Here is a 22,388-nt window from a genome sequence, read left to right on the forward strand (position 1 = left end):
TCAAAACGCTAATTTCCTTGAGTGCTTGAATGTTACACTCTGCTACCATCTTGTGTCAAAACGCTAATTTTAGATTAAAAGTTTTTCTTTCCGGAAAAAAACCCATAGAACTTAAATATTGACTAACCACCAAATAAATCGTTATTTGAGTTTAAAAATTAAAAAGTATATTGAAATTTATCGAAATTGTTGCGATTTGGTCTTCCCACCCCCTCGGCCACCGGCACCTTCTTCCGCCTCATCCTCGGAAAACGGAAGTGAGGTAATTGTTTTTTTCTTCTCTCCTCGAGCAGTCTGTCTTCCATGACACTCAGAAAGTGAACTTCAGCGAACAATCCTGAAACTTGAACGCAAGAACTTTTCTTAAAGTCTGTCAAACTTTGTTCAAGAAGCCGCCACGTACGCCAACGTCGACGCGCACGCAAGCGACCGTGGTGGGCACGCGCACATCGAGCAGCGCGAGGCGAGCGTGGACAGGTAAGGAAAAAAAAAAAAAAAACCTCACAACAACAAAGATAATGACGTCAAATACAAAGGTGGGCCTGCATGATGCCCCCTACGAGTACGCTCGTTGGCGTCCATTAATGACAATTATCGAAAGTTGTGAACGTACACGCCCGGGCGCGCGCCGCGCGTGTGTGATTGAAGGGTTACGTGGATGAGCACGCACAAACTTCTAGTTACCAGCTAACTTAGAATCCACACGATTTCGGTTTTTCTAAGATAACATGACGTCATCAACATGAAGTCAAGAGTTATGTAGTACTATAATAACTGTTTGTTTTGCTCTGGGTCTCCACATCTATCTATCTATCTATCTATCTATCTATCTATCTATCTATCTATCTATCTATCTATCTATCTATCTATCTATCTGTCTTCATTTTGCTGTCATTGCATTGCATAATTCATTGTCGTGCGGATGGTTCTCAATGTCAAAGTACACGACAAAAAAAAAAAAAAAGAACAATTTCAAAATAAGGTTTTCTTCTATTTCTTGTAATCTTTTGTCTCATCATGGTTAATGCTCCCCGGTTCACAGTCCTTTGTATCGCTGCTGACTGTTTTTCTGCCAACATATCCATCTCTCAGGCAAGATCTCAAGCTTGCTTGCCTTTATCTCTTCATTTAAATCTTCCAGTCTTCTTGTCATCAGTGGAGGTTGAATGAAGTACTTACAAAGATAGTACAGATAATGATCTGTTTTCAGATGCTAAAATACTTAAATAAAATGTTTCTTAGTGTGGCGGGAACTCTGCTTTGAAGACAATTGACACTTAATGAGTTCATTTAAATACACATACCTGATAAATCTACTGGAGTAAAGTATTTGTACATTGTTCCTTGTGTGCGTGTGTGCGCCAACATGTCAAATCTCGTGCCAACAAAACAAAACGCAACGCAACACGCTCGTCTGTACATGTCATGAAAAGTTTCCTCAAGTATGAAATGCAACATGTTCACTGACGGCGTATTGGTCGCCCGGGGCGACACTCTCGGTATTGTTGAGGAACGCCAACAACTTCACCTCCTGCCAATCACAGTCTTTTGCTCCCACAAACACATGTCACATTCCCCTGAGGAGAGGAAGAGTAAAAGCGAGTGGGGGCACCGGAGAAGGGAAAATGGAGAAGCAGAAAATGTAACAACCCGAGCAAACAATTCAATTGTCCACCAGGAGGCGCAGCAGACAGCTAGCTTGCTAACCTCCATGTTTACGTGTGCAGGTGGGAGGAATATTTATAGAATATGTTAAGAGGGAATTTTGTAAATATTAACGTTAACTCTCTTCCCGGAACTATTGGTGCGTTTCCACCTGAAGTTCCATTAAGTCCTTGATACTTATGAAGTTTTTTTTTTTTCCTGTGTTCCATCCTGCACCTAATGAGCTTACTTGTATGTGCATGTTTCTAGAGATGTAGTGTGTGTGGCCCATCATGCACTTCTTCCTGCTGCTCATCCTTCACGCCGCAGCCGCCGTCGCACAAGTCGACCCAGGTAGGTACACACAGAAAGAAAAGGAAGAGTGGAAGGATAAAGCGGGGGGCGGGGGGGAAGAAAGAGCAAAAATAGAGTGGGATTGTGTGTGTGTGTGTGTGTGTGTGTGCACGCAGCACACTGTCGCTATGCCTTGGGCATGGAGGATGGGCGGATCAAGGACGATGACATCACAGCTTCGAGCCAATGGCACGAGACCACAGGACCGCAGTACGGCAGGTCAGTATTATTGTCTGAAGGATTGCAAATATGATGACTAAATATCTTTTTTAAAGTTGATTGTTTATTTCAGGTTGAACCGCGAGGACGGCGACGGTGCCTGGTGTCCTGAAGGCCAACTGGAAGCTTCCGATTCTCAGTTCCTGCAGGTTGGACTCCTGTTTTCTTTCTCATTGCGTTTAAGAGTGCCGGGAAACAAGAATGACAATGCGGAGATCCCTAATCTTTACGTCTTCCACGTTTTCAGGTGGACTTGCGTCGTTTGATTTTTCTGACGGTGGTGGCTACTCAGGGACGATACGCCCGCAACGGCATCGAGTTTGCGCGAGCGTACAGCCTAAACTACAGCAGAGACGGAGTCGTTTGGAAGTCATGGAAAAACCGCCTGGGAAGCACGGTGGGTGAGCATGCGTGTGGGCATGCGTGTGTACATGCGCGCGTGTTTGTTTGTATTTGTGTGGGTACGCGTGCGTGTGGGTTTACGTCCAAAATCCTAACAGGACGTGTGTGCCGGTGTGATAAATGTGAGGAAGGAAAAAGAAACAATCTCACCGCCTGTGCTCAAGGCCCATGATCACCACAGGAAGTGAGATTAGCACTTCCTATCAGCCCTAGTTGAGGGCGGAGCCTGATACAGCGAGTGTTTGTGTGCGTACAGGTAATGGAAGGCAACAAGAACGCATACGAGCCCGTCATCAACGACCTTCACCCTCCGGTGGTGACGCGCTGGGTGCGCTTGATTCCTCTCACTGAGCTATCCACCGTCTGCATGCGGGCGGAGCTGTACGGCTGCCCCTGGGATGGTAGGCCACGCCCACGTGGAGCGTCTTTGCACATGATGGCGGTTGACCTTTTGCGTTTGTGGTCCTCAGACGGTCTGATTTCGTACAGCGCTCCCGAAGGGCAGCTGATGACGCAGCCAGGCCTTCCCACCGCCGTCCTCAACGACTCCACCTACGACGGCACCCACCAGAAGAGGTGGGTTGACTCGCTCCTAATGCGTAGGCCTGCTTCATGTGCTTGCATGATAATGGAATATGCTTCATTCTTTCTTTTTAACCGCTTGACCAAAATGGCTGCAAAAATCACGAAAGGGCCTTTCATTAAAAAACTTTGTTTCACTTCCAAAACTGCCTAAAGTTTGATTCATTTCAAACGATGGTATTTCTGGACGAAATGCCGCAACTGATTATAAGATGCATCAGAAAAAAATAAAAAATGTTGGGCTTTCCGTGAGCAATTAATTGCCTTTTTTTTTTTTTTTTAGCTGGGCGTCCATTACTTTCATTCTAAAATGCTACATGTCAATATGATGTCATGTTACCGTACTAACATGCTTGATTTAAAAATGCTAAAATTCGTCTCGCTAAAATTGAAACTATATCCTAACACGCTAATAAAATGATTGCTGATTATGCTTCCTTTTGACCAATTAAAGTTTGGCGGTCATGTCACATGCCTGCATCTCTGTGACCAAGCGCTCTCATGCCATCAGGAAGTTGTCCGGCGGTCTGGGCCAGCTGACGGACGGCGTGATTGGGCTGGACGACTTTCTGTTGACTCGTCAGTACCACGTGCGGCCAGGGTACGACTATCTGGGCTGGAGGAACTACTCCATGGGAGCAGACCAGAGCGTGGAGATGGATTTTGTTTTTGATCGGCAGAGGAACTTCACCTCAATGAAGGTATGCTCTTATTTTGAAATACTTAATTCACTTGCTTGATTTATTTTATCTTGACTTATTTGCAATGATTATCTTTTTCCCGATGTGCCTTAATGTCACCCGATGTACTGAAAACGTTTCTTACGATTGTTTTGTGTAGGTTCACAATAAAAAAAAATCTTCTTACTCGGTGAAAACTATTTTTCCTGATTGTTTTCTTCCGTTGTATACTACCACTCTTATTCTGAAAAATCTCCTTAACCATGTATGCGCTGTCTCACTTGAAGACATTGAAAACCTACGCAAATTTGTCTACTTTGTGTGCTATACGATTTTTATTTTGAAACCTTTTCCTACTTTCTTTGTTTTATTTAGAAAAACATTCACAATATTCACTCTTATTTTGAAAAAAAAGGATCCTTTCGTTTCTTGTGTACGTCTTGCTCACTCTCTTTTCTTTGCTTCCTGCCAGGTCCACAGTAACAACATGTTTTCCCGCGGTGTGAAGATCTTCTCATCAGTGTCGTGCTGGTTCAAGCCCCGGCCCTTGTCCATGTGGGAGGCCGAGCCTGTGGTATTCCACACGGTTCTGGACGACCGGAACCCAAGCGCTCGATACGTGACCGTGCCGCTGGAGCGCCGCGCTGCCACCGCGCTGCGTTGTCGCTTTTCCTTTGCAGACACCTGGATGATGTTCAGCGAAGTTTCCTTCCAGTCGGGTAACACAGACACACACTCGCACATATTACGAAGCTCACATACAAACACACGCATTGAGGTATTTCTCCGTTCGTCATCAGAAGATGCATCAATGGCGGTGACTCCGCCGTCCGTCAGCGATTCCAGCACGGTCCCGTCCATATCGGGTATGACCTTCCAACGCTTTCCTACTTCAAATTCCTGCCGTCATCCCCTTTATCCTCTTGTTTGTCGTGTCCCGGCTAGCCGCCGACCCGTCTGCCAGCGTAGCGCCCGGCAACAGTAACGCGCCCATCCTGATTGGCTGCCTGGTGAGCATCATCCTGCTCCTGGTCATCATCATCTTCCTCATCCTGTGGTGTCAGTACGTGTGTAAAGTTCTGGAAAAGGTGAGTAGGATTAAAAATCTGTTTTCGAAACAGATTAAACATTCAATATTTACATGTTAATATTTATCATAATTTATTGTTAGCTGTCTTTGTGCATTTTATGTGTTGTTGTATGATAAAATTCAGTTCATTGACTTGACACATTCAATATGGTGGGCACGCTTATCCTATACTATCAACCGGCTCAAGGCGTGATCGATTCATGTATGGAGGTTTCCTCCCTGCAGGGTCCTCGCAGGATCCTGGGGGAGGAGATGACGGTACGGCTGTCATCCTGCAGCGACACCATCATCCTGCAAACCCCACCTGTGCCCCCCCGCGCTGGTAAGCCACTGGGTGGACGGGATCAACTGTATGTTGTGTAAACCCCGCCCATTGTCCAGCCCCCCAAGATGTGATTTAGTATATGGAATATGATGTTTTATTTACAATAATGACCTCTAGGCCTGGTCCAGTCGGACCCCCACTATGAGCGAGTCTTCTTATTGGATCCTCAGTACCAGAACCCTGAGGCACTCCGGAACAAACTGCCTGAACTCTCGCAGAGCGCAGAAGCCTCAGGTCAGCCACATGCTGCTTCACTTGACTTCTTCGCCTGTGTTGGGAATCACTCCGCGTCCACTAGATTGCGTGTAGGCCATTTTGTAGTACGCTTGATGTAAGGGCTGTGGAAAAAGAACAATGGTCGGTACAAAAAGCTAAAAGTTTTTCTTCAGTTGAGTGCCATAGGTGGTAGTTTGCAATAAAATGTCATTTATCTCTGTTTCACGTTTTTATATCTCAAAAGCCTGGTGCGTCAGTAGGGGGTGTGTAGACTTTTGAAATCATTGAGAAGGCAAAGCATGGTCAGTTGAAGGTTATAATTAGACCAAAATATGAACCAAAAGACGAATGAAATCATATACTTGAACGTCAATATGTTCAATGAAGCCATCATTTTCAAGTGCCTTAATATCTTAACGCTAACATGATGCGAAAAACCAGTAATGGATTCATGAAGATGAGCATAAATGTTACAGTGATCATAAACTTCAGTGGGATGTAAATGGGGGAGCGCTGTATAGCAATTCGTGAGTGATTCCAAACACAGCCGCCTTCTTCTTCCTCTTCTTTTCCCGCCTTTTCTTCTCCAGTCTCCTAACGCTGACTTCCTGTCACATGACCTCAGCCTGCTGCACCCAAAGGTGACACAGTTGAGAAAGAAGCACCGCTTTTAGCATTTCATTCCAACGATAACGCCATCATTCGTGTTTTCCGGCGGCAGCGTGCGGCGGCGGCTACGCCGAGCCCGACGTGACACAGTGCACGCCGCACCAGTGTTTCCATAGCAACGCGCCGCACTACGCCGAGACGGACATCGTGCGTCTGCAGGGTGTGACGGGCAGCAACATGTACGCCGTGCCTGCCCTCACCGTCGACTCCCTGACACGCAAGGACATCTCCGCCTCCGAGTTCCCGCGGCAACAGCTGATCTTCCGCGAAAAGCTTGGCGAGGGACAGTTTGGTGAAGTGCACCTGTGTGAGGCCCAGGGACTGGCCGGCTTTCTTGGCGAGGAGGAGGATGAAGGGGGTGCGGCTGGGCGGGACCAAAATAGGCGCGCCACATTGGTGGCAGTTAAGCAACTTAGGGCAGACGCCACAAGCCAGGCCAGGTACGATCACACTTGGCAATCAAAGTACAGTTGGGTTTCAAATTTACTGTCAATTATTGTATCGGTAAATGATGACGAGCTTTCGGCCCAATGCCCGCAGGAACGACTTTCTGAAGGAGATCAAGATCATGTCGCGGCTGAACGACGCCAACATCATCCGACTGCTGTGCGTGTGCGTGACGTCCGACCCGCTGTGCATGGTGACGGAGTACATGGAGAACGGAGACCTTAATATGTTCCTGTCGCAGCGTGAGATGGAGAGCACGCTCACGCACGCCAACAACATACCCTCCGTCAGGTGAGCCTTTTCAAGTCAATGTGATTTAATTATAATTCAATGTGGTCCTCCAGCACAAAAAGTTGACCCAGCCTCGTGTCACCTTTCGCTCCACGTGGTCCCCGGCAGCCTGGCGGACCTGCTGCACATGTCCGTGCAGATCTCTTCAGGCATGAGATACTTGGCCTCGCTGAACTTCGTGCACCGCGACCTGGCCACCAGAAACTGCCTGCTGGACCGCCGCCTCACTATCAAGATCGCCGACTTCGGGATGAGCCGGAACCTCTACAGCAGCGACTACTACCGCATCCAAGGGCGGGCCGTGCTGCCCATTCGCTGGATGGCCTGGGAGAGCATCCTGCTGGTGAGCGCCTCACCCGTCCTTTCTCAACCCATCACTTCATTTCGTATGAATGGGCAGTTTAGGTGAAAATCTGCTCAGCAGTTCTCTTATTCACCCAAAAGCAACAGACCACAAAATAATAGGCCGACCGATGGTGAGTCTTCGCCCTCTGACCTCTGTGACCCTCTCTGTGACCTCTACCCAGGGCAAGTTCACGACTTCCAGCGACGTGTGGGCGTTCGGGGTAACCTTGTGGGAGATCTTCACGCTGTGCAAAGAGCAACCTTACAGCCTGCTGACGGACCAACAGGTCATAGCCAACACTGGAGAGTTCTTCAGGAACCAGGGCAGACAGGTCAGAGCAATCGCAGCCCGCAGCGTGGGTCCACAATGCTAAAGCCCCTCCCAGAGCGGCTTCTTATCATAGACGCCATTGGCGACGTAAATCACCTCTAAGACGGGCAAGAGCAATCCACGGCATGCTGACCAGCAAACACGCACATTTGTGTACCTTGACTAAACCGACCCCTGACCTGAACCCCCTTCTCAATAGGTGTTCCTGTACGCTCCTCCGCTCTGCCCCCCCTCCCTCTTTGAGCTGATGATGCGTTGCTGGAGGCGAGACATCCCGGACAGACCCTCCTTTGAGGGTCTCTACCAGGCCCTGAGGCCCCACGTCAACCAGTGACCCCGGGGACTACGACTCAGAGGACCTCCCCACAAGGCAAGAGGAGATGAATGGAAACAAAAAGTCTGGGGAGAAACATTTCAAACTTTTTCCAACTTCTTTTCAACCAAACTTTTCAAATCATTTTATATTTTATTTTGTACCTTTTTTTTTTGGTGTGGCTTTTTGGCCCTCAAAAACCATCCTCTCATCCCTGTGGTCCTTCTCATCAAGAAAGCACTGTGTGTGTGTGTGTGCGTGTGTCCATTTGCGCGTGCGTGCTGTCCGTTATTATTACTTTCTGTTTGTGTTCTAAGCACACTGGAGCTCAGAGGAGGGTCAAAGTTTTAAGTTTCATTTCGTCACTGTTGTTGTCGTCTTTGTGTAACACACGTGTTGTAGCAACACTTTCCACTTTATATGTTCTTGCCATCTCAAATGTAAAACACGTGACCACATTTACTTGTGTCAAATCGGATCATTTATTAGCTAAGAACACTAAAATGTTGTTTGTTTAGTGCAGCAAACATTACACTCACTCATTCAATAGCTGACAAATGCAACATGATGCTAACCTTTTGTTTATTTTTAGTTCCATTTCCTAGGCTTATTCGCAACAGCAAATCAAGTGTAATACTAACCACTAATCCATTTCTTAGTGCAGACTAGTGGTTAGCTTCACAGCTAGCTTGTTAACAGCGATAATTTGGCTAGCATTATTGCTAGCATGTTAGCAGCGACTTGTTCAACATTTCACTAACCCATTCGTCTTCTTTGGCTTACTTTCCTTGCTCACACACTTGCTCAGGCTTCACCGCTAGCTGGTTAGCAACAACAAGTTTAACAAAATGCTATTCCTACCACACTCGCTATCTCAGCCTATTGGCTAGTTCCTTCACCGCTACATATTCAATGTGAGTCCATCAGGTTCTTGTGACCATTAGCTCAAGCTAGTGAGTAGCATCACAGCTCACTTGTTAGTAATGACAAATTCAAAACGTCAAAGTTTGACTTTTTGTTAAAACAAATTGTCGGCTTTAAAGAACTAGCTAGTTAGCATGTTATAACACGCATGTCCACAGTTTTCAAAAAACAAAAAGTTATTTGATAGTGAACATCCACTTTAAGCTCAGAGTCGACTACTGGAGTTTGTTGCAAAAAAATAAAATGTTCCGAGTAGTATCAGCTGCTAGCTCGCTTGCTAAGTGGATAGCTTTCCTCCATTGTGTAGTAAAAATGTTCAAACATTTATTTAACATAAAACGTCACCATCATCTTGACGTGAAAAGAAAAATATTAGCATTTTTTGATGATTTGTTTTGTTACACTTTTATCCTATTGTTACTTGTTTGTGGGTTTTTCTGTTTACCAATTTGGGGATTCACGAGACCTAGGCTACATTCTAAGCTTCATGCTAAATGTCAATAAGTCCATTTCCCAGAATGCTTTGCTTCGGTTTGTCCCCGAGAGAATGCAACGAGAAGTGATGCAAAACTGAGTGACTGGCTAACAATCAGTTGTTTTCCTTATTTAGATTATTTCCAGCTTCATGTTATGTGGGCCACCATTTTTTTTGTACATAGACACTTTTAATAGATCACCACAAACTTTGTAACCTGCCCTCTTTGTTTACTTCTTGAATAAATAAGTGGCCCGCTCAGTGGCAGTTTCCCCTCATTCCCTACATGGCTGTATTTGTGTTGACATGAAATCGTCGATGCCGAGTCAGGGTAACCCGTTCTGTCATTGGCTCACTGCCGTTCCCTGGTCCCACCCTGGTCTTAAACGTGTTTTTATCGGCCGTGATGGCTCATAAGAAGTTTTTCCTACACGTAGCAAATTGCCGCAGCTATTGTCTGATGTTAGCATGCCTTTACGTGCCTGGCACACAGGGGGGGGTAGGCCCTCTCACCCACCGGGCCCCCTCATTACGGCCCTGCACACCTGCTTCCTATTGGACAAGCTACCGAGCCTTTCATGTTCACCAGATGCTTATTAAACTTTACAACTTTAAGAGCGTGCGCTGCTAGCGGCTAACGCTAACTCACAAATGCACCCCGTGAACTGTCGACTGTTAAATGCCATCAGGAATTTTTTTCACAATCACAACTGTCTTTTACTGGATTGTTTTATGGATACGGCAAAATGGCGTTTAGCAGGGGACAAACGTTCCACAACCATTTGCCAATCTGTGTTAAAAAGAAATGATTTTTTTTTTTAGTTTGAGGCCCTCACATAATTCACACCCACACATAACGCACTAAAATGTAATGCAATACTCCTTTATCAATATTCCTAGATTCTCACTCAGTATCAAAAAAACTGGAGATTACACACATGTTAATGCATGTGTACATTATGTATGTGTGTGCGTGCATGCACGTGTGTGTTTTACAGCATGCCAGTGGGTGGGTGGAGGAAAGTGCTTCAATTTCATCTTTACTTTTAAAGCATCCTGCATTTCCAGCAGGGGGCATGGGTGGGAGTGGGGGGGGGGGGGCGTTCATAGAAGTGAAGGGCCTCCCCAATAAAAAAAAGAAGCCCAAGAAAAGAAAATAACTTGCCGATTTACCTGAGGATCAACATTCACCAGGCAGCTTCAACAATTTCAATTTTTCTTCTTCTGGCCGGCCTGTCAATCATCTCTCCTTGCAGATTGATGCAAACCCAATGACAACAAAATGTCTTCATCATCATGGAGTCACTCCTCCCACATGAGGAGGACCAGATGCACACTAGGTGGGAAGTTGGAAAACAAACCTGATCCACTCCTTTCTTTTCTCCCCTCGATCTGCCGTTGCTCTTCATTCGGTTCCTTCCAGCTTCGGCTAGAATTAGTGGCGCTACGTGGCATGTTGCGCAAGATGTGGGGCCGCATTAGATTGGTCTTATTCAGGGCCCAAGCAGCGACCGTTACGACGTCCATGTTTTTACTCTAGAAATGATATTGTCCCTGAAGTGCACCTTCAACTCCTGTGGTGTTGGGAAAGTTGCAAATAAATGTCCCTAGTTCTGTTTTATCGTTTATGATGGTTACTTGTATTTTCTGGAAGTCAAAAAATAGTTGTGTGTAATGATTACTCCTTTATTGTGCATTTCTACTGCTAAACTGCAGCAAGCATTTAGCTAATTAGCTAACAATGGCCGTACCCAGGAAATGCATCTTCTCAGGATGTCGCGGGTGACAGAACATCTTGCTGTCAATACTTCAAATTCCAAGCAAGGTGGTGAAGTCATGGACGACTGCGTCGCCAGTCAGAAGCAGCCCCAGTAGCTTGTTCGCGTATGAGCTAGCTGAAAATATCTCAGCTAACCTGTGATATATTTTTGGGACTCACTGTTAGGTTGTTTTGGCTTAATAAAGTTGCTAGATGAAATAGCATGCATGTTTTTGGTATTAGCATTTGTATTTGACCGTTGACAGTGGTTTCACTTTACAGACAAGGCAATTTTGTTTTAACTGTTGAAATTTGGCGGGGCTTGTCTTCTCTGTAGTGCATAATTTGAAAATGTTCACTCAGAGGGACTTCAAAAACTTGACAATTATGACTTGCCGACTTCAGTTTTGTATTCTATTTATAAAAGGTTATTGTCAATTTTCTTTGTTTCATGGAAGCTGAGGTAACTCCTCCCCTACAACACACACTCGCACACACATGCTCCTCAGACTTCATGCGAGCTGCATACTCCAGCACAAGAACAAGAAGAAGCAGAGGATGAAGTACGTTCCTGTGGCCGTCTTTGTGTTCTTCTGCTGTTCTCCACCGACAGGAAGTGGAAGCGGCGCTCAGCAGAAGCAGCATGCGGCACAGGCGGCGACAGGAGGGTTGACGCGGGGGTTGACTTGGCGCCACAACGGGCAAGTCTTCAGCATCTTGAGTCGGGGGTCCCGCTACCAGCCTCCTACACGGAGCAGGAGCTCTTCCGGTAGCGGTGTGGTGCTACTTGGCAGAGGTAACGAGACCTCTGCCGCAATCCCAGCTGTCCCACGGATGCCAGCGACTCATGGGGCAGCGCAGTTACGAGCTACAGCGCGTCGGCGATCGCCACTAAAATCAGACTTAAGTGCAACCCCAAGACCAGAGTCTGCAGAGGACAGGATGGTCGGAGATGATCCGTACAACCCGTACAAGATGTCCAACTACTATCCATACCACAACTACTACAACTCCTACTACAGACCCAGGGCATGGACCCGACACTGGCAGGGGTATGGAACCAGGTACCACCAGAATGGTGAGAAATGTCTTTTGGATATCAAATGTATCATTATGGCTTGAAAGGTCAGACAAGATGATTCCCCTTGCTAAGAAGAGGCTTCCAGTCCACTAGGGGGCAGAGTGCTAGTTGTATACACACAAAGCGGCACATGGTGATTGTATGATGGGCTGATTTGAAGAAAGTGAAGTGTACCAAATTAAACAAAACCAAACAGACCTGACCTGACCACAGTATAACAAAACAACGTGAAGCCAACTGATTCACCAATACAGATCTTGTTTGGAAATGATTACAGTGCATAATTATTTCTTGTTTACGTATCACTTCACACAGGTCTTCCCGATCTGGTTCCTGATGCATACCACATCCAAGTTGGCTCCTACATACACAGAATTCCCATGTACAACCTACGCTGCGCAGCTGAGGAGAACTGCCTGGCCTCGTGAGACACACTACCCTACGACACAAAACAATTTCATCCTGTGGAAAATGGCTTCTGTCCGCTTTGAACTCAAAAATCGACTTGAATTCAATTTGATCCAGTCTGAATCAGTGAATCGCCTCAATTAATTTGTCTATTTCGTCAAATCCAGTTTACATAAATCCAATCCCCAGTAAAGACGTGCCCTCGACGTGCTACCAGTGAGCGAGTCTCTTGGGTGTTGAATGCCAAGCTAACTGCTAGCTTGTCTTGTTGTTGTGGCGGAGTTCTGCGAGGTCTGCCGGAGATTACGACACCAGAGTTCTGCTGAGGTTCCCTCAGCGTGTGAAGAACCAGGGAACCGCTGACTTTCTGCCCAACAAAGCTCCGTACTCCTGGGAGTGGCACAGCTGTCACAAGTACGAACAACTAAAGCCACTAGGGGGCGCAGGTCATTTTGTAGTGTTGTTGGAATGTGTAGTGAGTAGAGAAGACTGGAGGATATGCCCAATGTTGTGACCCCACAATGCTTCTCGGGAAGCAGACTGGTAAAGACCGGTGGGATCTAGTATAGTCCAGTTTAATCACCAAATTCTGTCCACTTAGAACTACTTTGTGAACTGTAAATTAGATTCAAATCGCACTTTGTCACCTGTCATCCAGTTGAACCAAATCTCCTTCAGTCCATTCATACCCAATGTAGTAATCCGGTCCAGTCTGCTCGAATGTATTCTAGTTAAATCAAGTCTAGTTTAAGATATACAGTATTACTAGTTTTGTCCAAAATATTCTATCTGGTCTAATCTGATCTGCGGGCTGCGTCAGTCACTTTCACAGCATGGATGATTTTAGTCTGTACGAGCTGGTGGACGCCGACACCAACAAGGCGATGGCGGAAGGACATAAGGCCAGCTTCTGCCTGGAGGACACTTCCTGCGAGGCGGGATACTACCGGAGATACGCTTGCACCTCGCACACGCAGGTGATTGTATCGTTTCACCTGGTCGCGTCTTCTTCAGACACAGAGTCTGACATGCCATTCCTCTGCGTGCGTGTTCAGGGTTTGAGTCCGGGCTGTTACGACACATACAACGCTGACATTGACTGCCAGTGGATCGACATCACCGACGTGGCTCCAGGAAGATACAAACTCAGGGTCTGAGTTGTGTAATTTATTCTGAACCAGTATATACTAGTCTAGTTCAATTTGATCTAGAGCACTTCAACCAAAGCTAGATCATTTCGATCTTGTCTAGGTCTGCTTAAAATAAAATAAAAGTTTGTGAATTTAGTCATGACCAGTATAAACTTGTGTAGTCCAGTTTGATCCAGTGTAATCCGTACTTGACCAGTTCAATCTAATTTCATCCAATTTGTCCCATTCTAGATATCAACTTGTGTATTTAATCGACCTCAACTCCGTTTTTTTTTTTTTACTTTAAAGACAGTAGTCAGACATCAGAACAATCAAACCATGAAGTCAAGCGAGTCAAACGTGAAAACAATAGTTAACTTGTGCTTTTGACATTAGCCACATGGTACGATGGTTGAGTGCGTTGATGTTTGTCTTGTTTTGTTTTGATTGTCAGGTGACCGTAAATCCCAAGCAAAGAGTTCAGGAATCAAACTTTGCCAACAACGTGGTCCACTGTGATGTCCACTACACGGGAAACGCCGCCCACATGTCGGCATGCAAGACCACAACATAAGGAAGGAAACATCATGATGTAATTTATTCCATTTAAAATAGTCCAGTCCAGTTTAAACTAGTGTACCAATCTATTGTATTGTAGTGCATTCTTGTCCTGTCCAAATTAATCTTGTGTAGTCTAGTTCTATAAAGTCGAACCCAGTTTAATCATTTCATGTCCCATCTATTTTGATCCATTTTAATCCACTTTAATCTAGTGTGGACTAGTTTAATCTAACCTAGCGCAGTTTATTGCAGTCAAATCTAGATTAGACTGAATTAAACTACTCTAGTTCACAGGAGTTTAATTAACTGTAATCTAGTCTAGATCATAGTAATCTAATGGAGTATGATCTAGTTAATTCCAGTTCAAGATGGTGTAGATTAGTTAAATATGAGTTAAATGAGTTTAACCTAGTCCTTTATGGTCGTTTTTCTAGTTTCATCTTGTCCAGTGCAGTTTAATCCAGTCTACACAAATCAGATCTAGTTTAGTCTGAAACATCAAGTGTCATAGCTAAAAGTGTAAAAAGAAGTAAAACTTTTTTTTTTTTTTTTGCTGATCTTTCAGGAGCTGAGATTCATCTTGGTGTTAAAAACATTCAGATCATTTTCAAACCTCGACAAACACCAACATGTACTGTATTGTATTTAATTTGAATTTTAAATGACCATCAATTAAATTTAAAGCTGCTATTCTTGAGTCCTTCTTGCCATGACGTCACTAAAGATGGCCGCTCATCGTTGCGTTGTTGTTGTTTTCCACATTGGCCACTAAAGGGCGGTACTGCTGCGCATTTCTGTGAAAGTCTCTTCGACAGACAGGCTGTCATTATGTAGTGTAATTATAGTTTCATAAACTGCCATAATTATACTTTCATGAAGCTAAATTGTAATTATAATCTCTTAAATTTACAGCAAGAAAGGAGGCAAACTGGAATGTCGCACCAAACATGTTAAATTCCGCATCATTCACGTTCAACTATTGTATTTATTAAACGCCACAACCCTACGCACTTAAATGAAAGAGTCGTATTTTTCCTCATTTTAATTGTAGGCTAATTGTTTAAATTGTCAAGGGAATAAACACGTCTAACGGAATCCCTCCTCAAAGATCGTCTATTTCGATGAAGCTCACATCATTGGCCCAATCTGCGAACACTATGTAGCTTTAACGCTAGTGTGAGAAAAAAAGAATCTTATCTTCAATTTAAAGTGCTTTATTATATTATTTTATGATTGATTTTACCTTTAATCGATAGAAAACATTATTTTTATCATACTTTTTATATGGACCGACCAAAACAACACCACGTTCAGTTACGTTCTCGTGCAAAGTGGCATAAAATTCGACTTTTGACGCCTTCTAAATATCTTTTGCGGTGAAAAGTAACGAATTTCATCATCTTGAACACTTGAACCGGCGCTTAGCAAGTGGACGTGGGCTGCATGGGGGGGTTGAAATGAGAGTGATCGCTCTCTCTCCTCAGCGCCACTCTATGAGGACATATGTCAAAGTCTTTGTGCTGCAAGCATCGACCAGCAAAAAAAGGGGAAAAAAACCCAAACATTTGGATTTCAAGCTTCCTATCCGTCAGTCGCTCTGCCCCAGGCCGTCCATCTGACCAGGTAATGTATACACTTGATCATCTATGCACCTTTTAAAAGTCCTCCTTTTTTCTAGCTTCACTTTCTCTTGTCGCCTCCTTTTCCAGCTGTCCGGCTCGCTAACGAGCTAGAGGGGGGCTACTCCGTTAGCGTCGCTGGATGCTAAATAATTAGCCTGCTAGCTTTGCAAATTCTTCACGATTGAGCCGATTACAGTAGCGCAAGAAACTCGTATTTTAATCACGATAGATACGCCTGAAAAAAAAAAAAAAAAGCAAATTTGTATTATAAAAAATTGCATTATAATCTAAATTCAATCCACTAAGCAAAATTGTCTTTCAATATCTCCTAAACCTTAATTATGACAATTTTTGTACATGTCGGATAATAACATGTTTTTGGTTCAACTGGAGATTTCTCTCTGATCTATATGATGTCTGATGCATCACGTCAAACCCAGTGTTGCCTTCACGTTCAGACTGAAAGTACAACTTTCCAGTGAAAACAACTAAAAACTTTAAAAAGTTAAAACTTTCACATTGATTTTAGTCTTGTCATTGATGTGTGTGATGTAGGGTAATGGTGTCGTTTGAACGCTACAATGCCAAATTAGATTTTTTATATTACTATTTTTATATTACTAGTATGTATTTTAGTACTAGTGTATTTTAATCTGTGTTTTAATTTACAGCTTCCATTGTCCTCCACTATTTTCTGTTATGTAAAGCAGGTTTTTACAGCTGCAGCTGTTGTGAAATGCGCTATATGAATAAAATGATATCGTATTATTGCTTGCAGGGTGGAGGTGATGAGGTGTGAAGATGGAGGTTCCTGAGTATTTGGACTTGGACGAGATCGACTTCTCGGACGACGCTGTGGTCAGTTACACACAGACACGTACGCACACACCGTACGGTTTTTGTGATGTTGTCATTAGGGCCTGACCAATATGCAAAAATTGGCAAGACAGCAGAAAAATGGAGTGATTTTTTTGCTGATTTGAAAAGGCATAATATCAATTAAATCGGCTGGGTTCTAGTTTTTATTAGCCTTGTTGTGTTTTTTTCAGTATTCGGTCTCGTCTCTGAAGAACATTCCAGAATTGTCCAGGCGAAACGATGCCCAGGCGGAGGAGAGAGCCGGTAAAGTTGCTTAGTGTATTAGCTAGTGCTAATATGTGTGAACTGCATTTCAACTCGGCTTTCTTCTCATCTAGTCATATTCCTTCTCACTTCACTCTTCATTCCCTCCTCCATTTTTGCACTTCATCTCCACCCTTCCTTTTATTCTTTCTCTCCTCTGTAGCGTCATCCATCAATTGGAGTCGTGGCGTGGCGTCCCACGTGGGTATGGTGGGAATCAAACCCGCAGCTGGGACTGAAGCGCACAGTAAATTCCGTCCCGTGAAGCGGGTTTCTCCTCTCAAGCATCACCCTGAGACCAGAGAGGAGCCTGTCGGCTGGGACGCCAAGGTCCGAGAGCAAGACCAGGAGCGAGGAGCAGGCGACGCTGGGCCGCCCGCTAAGGACCACAATCTGCCTTCTGATCCGATGGGAGGGAAGATGGTCGATGGCGCCGGCGTGGGTCCGGGTAAATGCAACGAGAATTTAACTTTTAAACTCCAATCAAGTTTAACCCAATTTGGCTAGCTTAATGCTAACACGTACTGCCATAAATGAGAAAATTAGCATGGATAGTGATAACTTCTCAAACGGGCAAAGAACAGCAACGCATAGCAATGGAGCATGCAGAAATACTCAGACATATTGCTAGCTTAATGCTAATTAATGCTCGGAAATTAGCGTCAGTATTTTTGTAAACACACATGAAGCAGCAACACATATAGCGCATATCAGGTCAATTTCACAATCATTCGGGTGGTGTTAAGAGTGTCAAGGATCCATTGTAAATTTTCTTCAAAAACATCTTTCAGAAATGCTTTGCATTTTTTTTTTCTCCAGCAGCCACGATCCAAGGGGGCAACCTGGTTGTCCTGGGGGAGCTGGAGCACTACGACCTGGACATGGACGAGATCCTGGACGTGCCTTTCATCAAGCCGTCCGGCCAGCAGACGTCGACGCTGCCGAGGGCCCTCGACAAGCGGCTGGTGAGCTCAGGCAGCGTGGGCGGAGCTACGCTGGAGCGACAGCGCCGGCAAAACAACAACAAGGACGAGGACAACGGCAGCAACGTGGCAGCCCAGGTACACGCACGCGTGCACGGACAGTCGTGCATTTCGTCAGCAAAATTATCTCCTCTTCCTTGTACAGATGTGCATCCTGTCTCCCCTGAAGTGGTCCGACCTGAGAAAGTCCAAGTCCCTGGATCCGGACCTGCAACAGCTTCCTCGTTCTCAGTCCTCAGGAAGCTTCCAGCAGCAGCAGCAGCATCATCATCTTCATCACCATCATCATCAGGAGGTGCCACTGTCCTCTTCCTCCTCGTTGCTCAGCGGCTCCTCGTCACTCTCCTCCTTCCCTGAGGGAGGTAAGGACCCCATGATGGGTGGTCGGGACACACCTGCTCATTAACATAGCTTCACCTTTTCGAACAAAAATTGTAACAGAGCTTCGATATATAGAGCTACAATAGATGCAGCAGAGATACAATAAATAGATGGAGAGAATCTGCAAAAACATCGAGAATAGATAGCTCGAGAGTCCAGAATCTGTCATGAGCTACTCACAGATGTTTTCAGGTCAGACATCCCGACGTGCTAAATATCAACGTGTGCTTGATTGACCCAGACAAGCTGCTGTCGGCCAGGGAAGGACAAAACCACAACCAGAGGCCTGGCCTGGAGCCTCCAGCAGGGAGCGCCGGCGTCCTGTTTCCCCTGCAGGCCAAGCAGGACGCTGCCAAACTGTGGAGCCCCGCAGCAGCAGGAGGAGGGGGAAGAGGAAGGGGGGGTGGAGCGGAAGTGGACGAGGAAAGCAAGAAGCACAACATCATCAACATCGTCAGGGAAGGTCAAATCTCATTGCTGGTGAGACACTCGCACGCCGCTGTGCCGGACCTCGAGGTTGCTCCAGCAAATTATTCCAATGTGACGTCGTCACGTCAACGTCTTCCCGTCAGCCTCACCTGGCTGCCGATAACCTTTCGCTGATCCGCGACGAGGTGGGCAACAATCTCCTGCACGTGGCGGCGGCTCAGGGCCACGCCGAGTGTCTGCAGCATCTCACGTCTCTGATGGGCGAGGACGGACTGAACGAACGCAACCAGCAGCAGCTCACACCCGCCGGGCTCGCCGTCAAGGTCCGTCGGGAGCGGCCGCCTCCCTTTGCCATCGGGTTGTGCTTGAGCGTTTGCCTTTGGTGTGCGCAGAACGGTCACCTGGAGTGCGTGCGTTGGATGGTGAGCGAGACGGAGGCCATCGCCGAGTTGAGCTGCAGCCGAGAACATCCCAGCTTGATACACTACGCCGCTCGCTACGGACAGGTCGCCCGCCGTCCTGCCGCTCTCTTCCTGTCGCCATCCGAGTCCAATTTGTGTGTTTGTGTGCGTAGGAGAAGGTTCTGTTGTGGCTGCTTCAGTTCATGCAAGAGCAGGCCATTTCCCTGGATGAGGTGGACCAAAACGGCAACACAGGAGTACACGTGGCCGCGCAGTACGGACACCTCACCTGTATACAGGTACAATCATCTTTCTGACTCGGATGATATCAAACTGCCCCAGTATAGCGCCAACTACTGCAGGGGAGGACTTAAAGTCAGAATTTATCCCTTCCGTATTGGTGGCCGGTACCAGCAGCCTACTCGATAGCTCGATACTAATACCTGGTATCGGTACCTGGTATCGGTTCTTGCTCATCCCACGGATATTACTCGAGTACAGATCCATATACACAAAGAGTAGACATAGCAAACCAGTTTAAGGGCGCATCACTGCCACCTACTGGTAGTCTACCTTCATTGCAAGGAAACCAGTGTGAATTGATGGTGGTTCGATGTTTGCTGCTGTGATCTAGTGGAGGGAGTGCTGAAGTACACTCAGTCTCCACTTCATACTGTATGTTATGACATATGTTTTTACAAATTCCAACCATACATGCTAATCCGAAAGTGTGATGGTGTGCGTGTACGCGCGTGTGGATAGACGCTGGTGGAGTACGGCTCCAACGTGACTGTGCCAAACCAGCAGGGCGAGCGACCTTCCCAGCTGGCAGAACGTCAAGGTCACAGCCCGTGCGCCCGCTACCTGGTTGTCGTGGAAACCTGCATGTCGCTAGCATCGCAGGTTGTCAAGCTGACCAAGCAGCTCACAGAGTGAGTCAGTGCGAGAAAAACACGCCGACAAATATTCAACTCCCGGCTCGTGAAGCCTCGTGACCAAACGTGCGGGCATGTGTGTGTTGCAGACAAGCAGCTGAGAAGGCAATACTACAGAAACAACTCAACAAATTTGACACCAGGTATCTCACACACACACACACACATACATATGCTGTCTCGCACGCAGCATTTCCACACAGTGGAGTTGTGTGTCATTCTCAGCTGTCAACCGTCTGGCACGGAGGTGTGCCCTGAGATGGTGCTGAGCGTGGAGGGGACGTCTGCGGACAGCGATTGGCTGGTGCGTCAGGAGGCGGGGCTACGGAAAGACACCTGCGATGCCTCTAGGGTCGGGGCGGCGGCTGGGGGTCCGAGCCGGGAGGGCCCGCGCCGGAGCGGACCTGTAGCATCGGCAGAGAAGCGCGAGCAGAAGCTGGCGCGCCTGAAGCAGATGATGCAACGTTCACTTAGCGAATCGGATTCCGACGCTGCTACCAGACCCGATAGGCCCACACATCTGCCAGTCAACGATGAAGAGCCCGCCTCCAAGCACCTCCACCTGGCAATGAGGAAGCACCTCCCCCCGGCTGACAGGAAGCCGATCCCCAAGCCGGTCAATGGCGTGGCCTTCAGTCCCTCCGAGGCAACGGACGCCACGGACGCCGCCGCCAGCCCCCCCAAGGCGGCGGCCACAAGTCCCAAGAGCGCTCTCAAGTCGCCGTCGTCGCGCAGGAAAACGGCACACAGCCTCAAGCTCAGAGTCACCTTTAATGAGCACCTGCACCAGGAGGCGGAGCCTAGCAAGGCAGCACCCACCACCACCAAGGAGTCCATGCCCACAGGAAACTCGGAGGCAAAAAGGCCCTTCGGGGCGCTCAGGTCTATTATGGAGACGCTCAGCGGAAACGCAAACAACAACAACAACAACACGCACAACACGTCACACAACCAGCACAAGAACAAGAACAGAAGCACTAATGTGTGAACACTTTTTTTTGCCATGGCAACAACTTTTATAATCACACACTTATTCATGATGTCACGTTTTTTTTAAACAAATGTATTTAAAGCAGGTTGTCACATGACATGTCACTATGGCAACACTCTTCAGGACAACATGTATTAGTAGCTATTCAAACCAGGCTGTCGCTAAAGCTAAAATCAAGCCGCTTCAATGTTTATTTTCAAAACTGGCAACACTCCATGACATTAGCATTTTCACCATGTCTTGTCAATAAGGCAACAAACAAAACTTAATTTAACCCAAGTTGTTCTGAACTGGTTGCCATAGCAACATCACTGTTCACTATATATTTTTTCAAAATCACTTTTTTTGGTCCCACTCATTGTCATATGCGGGAATCAAGTGTACCACTACACCAACACTTGCTTTACAGCTGCCAATCCGCTAGGGGGCAGCAGTGAACCCAAATGAGCTGCGATGACATCCTTGCAATTTGATTTGACGCTTGGACAGGTGCGCTAAATATTGTCTTCGAGGCTAATAGCTCAGTGGTGTTATGACAAAATGAAGAGAGGGCACATGTTATTTTTATTCCTAAGAAGCAAATGAGGTGAAATGTCACAAAAATTGTTAGCACTTTTCATACCAAAAACACATTAAAAGTTTACTTGTATTTCTCATGACCTTTGCTCTTTTATTGCAGATTTTGATGCTATCATGCGCCCAGGTAGCCATATTAGCATGTTGTTCGTGTCACACTGGTAAGTAACTTGTTTGCAGTTAGCTTGTGTGACTCCTTCTCAGCTCACAGATTCTCCCAGTTTTTTGATAAGCATTTAACCTGCCAGTGTTTAATTTACATTAATATACAGCAGTTTGTTAATGATATGGACTGTTTAGCATTTAGCTTGTGCAACTAATTCAATGTTAGAGTAACCTTTAAGTGACTGTTTATCTTTTAATGTTAGCATGTGGCATTTAGCCAGGGGTCAGCGTCCCTAATATGGTTATCAGAACATTTATACCAGCAATTTGCCCATCTGACTCTAAGCTTGTTTTAGCAAAAAGTATTTCCCCGGCTTCTTTTACAGATTACCTGATTAGCATGCGACCTGTAAACCAGACTAACCAGTAACTGCGTTTTTCTATTATGTTTAGCTTGTTAGCATTTAACTTGCATGACCAATATTTCTTTGTTAGCATATTAGCATAGCATTTCATCTGTGTGGTTGCCAGCGTTGAGGTTATCATTCAGCCAGTTTTTAGCTCCTGTTGGTTTGTAGCCTTTAACTGAATACATGC

At 46.0% G+C, this 22,388-nt stretch overlaps 3 protein-coding genes across 8 annotated transcripts; all 3 read left to right on the forward strand.

Moving 5' to 3' along the window:
• Positions 1-257: 257 nt before the first annotated feature.
• On the forward strand, positions 258-9,585 carry ddr2l (discoidin domain receptor family, member 2, like). 2 transcript variants are annotated; one of them, XM_061279074.1, is made up of 18 exons: positions 258-477; positions 1,915-1,998; positions 2,115-2,217; positions 2,291-2,366; positions 2,465-2,614; positions 2,876-3,020; positions 3,090-3,195; positions 3,713-3,902; positions 4,354-4,600; positions 4,682-4,747; positions 4,827-4,969; positions 5,197-5,293; positions 5,414-5,530; positions 6,234-6,621; positions 6,722-6,919; positions 7,028-7,262; positions 7,447-7,596; positions 7,795-9,585. In XM_061279074.1, the coding sequence occupies exons 2-18, from the start codon at positions 1,938-1,940 to the stop codon at positions 7,927-7,929; spliced, it is 2,607 nt and encodes an 868-aa protein (XP_061135058.1). In that variant the 5' UTR covers positions 258-477; positions 1,915-1,937; the 3' UTR covers positions 7,930-9,585. The 2 variants fall into 2 exon arrangements, with proteins under 2 accessions (XP_061135058.1, XP_061135059.1); XM_061279075.1 differs by lacking the exon at positions 258-477 and adding an exon at positions 974-1,727.
• Positions 9,586-10,424: 839 nt separating this feature from the next.
• On the forward strand, positions 10,425-14,935 carry LOC133154454 (protein-lysine 6-oxidase-like). Its single transcript, XM_061279209.1, has 7 exons — positions 10,425-12,144; positions 12,463-12,571; positions 12,838-12,969; positions 13,376-13,532; positions 13,611-13,706; positions 14,140-14,277; positions 14,812-14,935. The coding sequence occupies exons 1-6, from the start codon at positions 11,565-11,567 to the stop codon at positions 14,257-14,259; spliced, it is 1,194 nt and encodes a 397-aa protein (XP_061135193.1). The 5' UTR covers positions 10,425-11,564; the 3' UTR covers positions 14,260-14,277; positions 14,812-14,935.
• Positions 14,936-15,715: 780 nt separating this feature from the next.
• Positions 15,716-22,213, forward strand: sncaip (synuclein, alpha interacting protein). 5 transcript variants are annotated; one of them, XR_009714466.1, is made up of 14 exons: positions 15,716-15,869; positions 16,647-16,726; positions 16,918-16,990; positions 17,154-17,438; positions 17,810-18,051; positions 18,119-18,335; positions 18,596-18,834; positions 18,927-19,106; positions 19,176-19,289; positions 19,358-19,483; positions 19,947-20,116; positions 20,209-20,262; positions 20,345-21,696; positions 21,790-22,213. XR_009714466.1 is itself a non-coding variant. In XM_061279078.1 (13 exons), exons 2-13 carry the CDS (start codon positions 16,670-16,672, stop codon positions 21,105-21,107), a joined length of 2,520 nt encoding a protein of 839 aa, XP_061135062.1. In that variant the 5' UTR covers positions 15,716-15,869; positions 16,647-16,669; the 3' UTR covers positions 21,108-21,769. The 5 variants fall into 5 exon arrangements, 4 of the variants coding, with proteins under 4 accessions (XP_061135062.1, XP_061135064.1, XP_061135063.1 ...); XM_061279078.1 differs by lacking the exon at positions 21,790-22,213 and having other exon boundaries at positions 20,345-21,769; XM_061279080.1 differs by lacking the exon at positions 21,790-22,213 and having other exon boundaries at positions 18,143-18,335; positions 20,345-21,769.
• Positions 22,214-22,388: the final 175 nt, after the last annotated feature.

This window comes from Syngnathus typhle, linkage group LG5 (genome assembly GCF_033458585.1).
Source record: "Syngnathus typhle isolate RoL2023-S1 ecotype Sweden linkage group LG5, RoL_Styp_1.0, whole genome shotgun sequence".
Classification (NCBI taxonomy): domain Eukaryota; kingdom Metazoa; phylum Chordata; class Actinopteri; order Syngnathiformes; family Syngnathidae; genus Syngnathus; species Syngnathus typhle.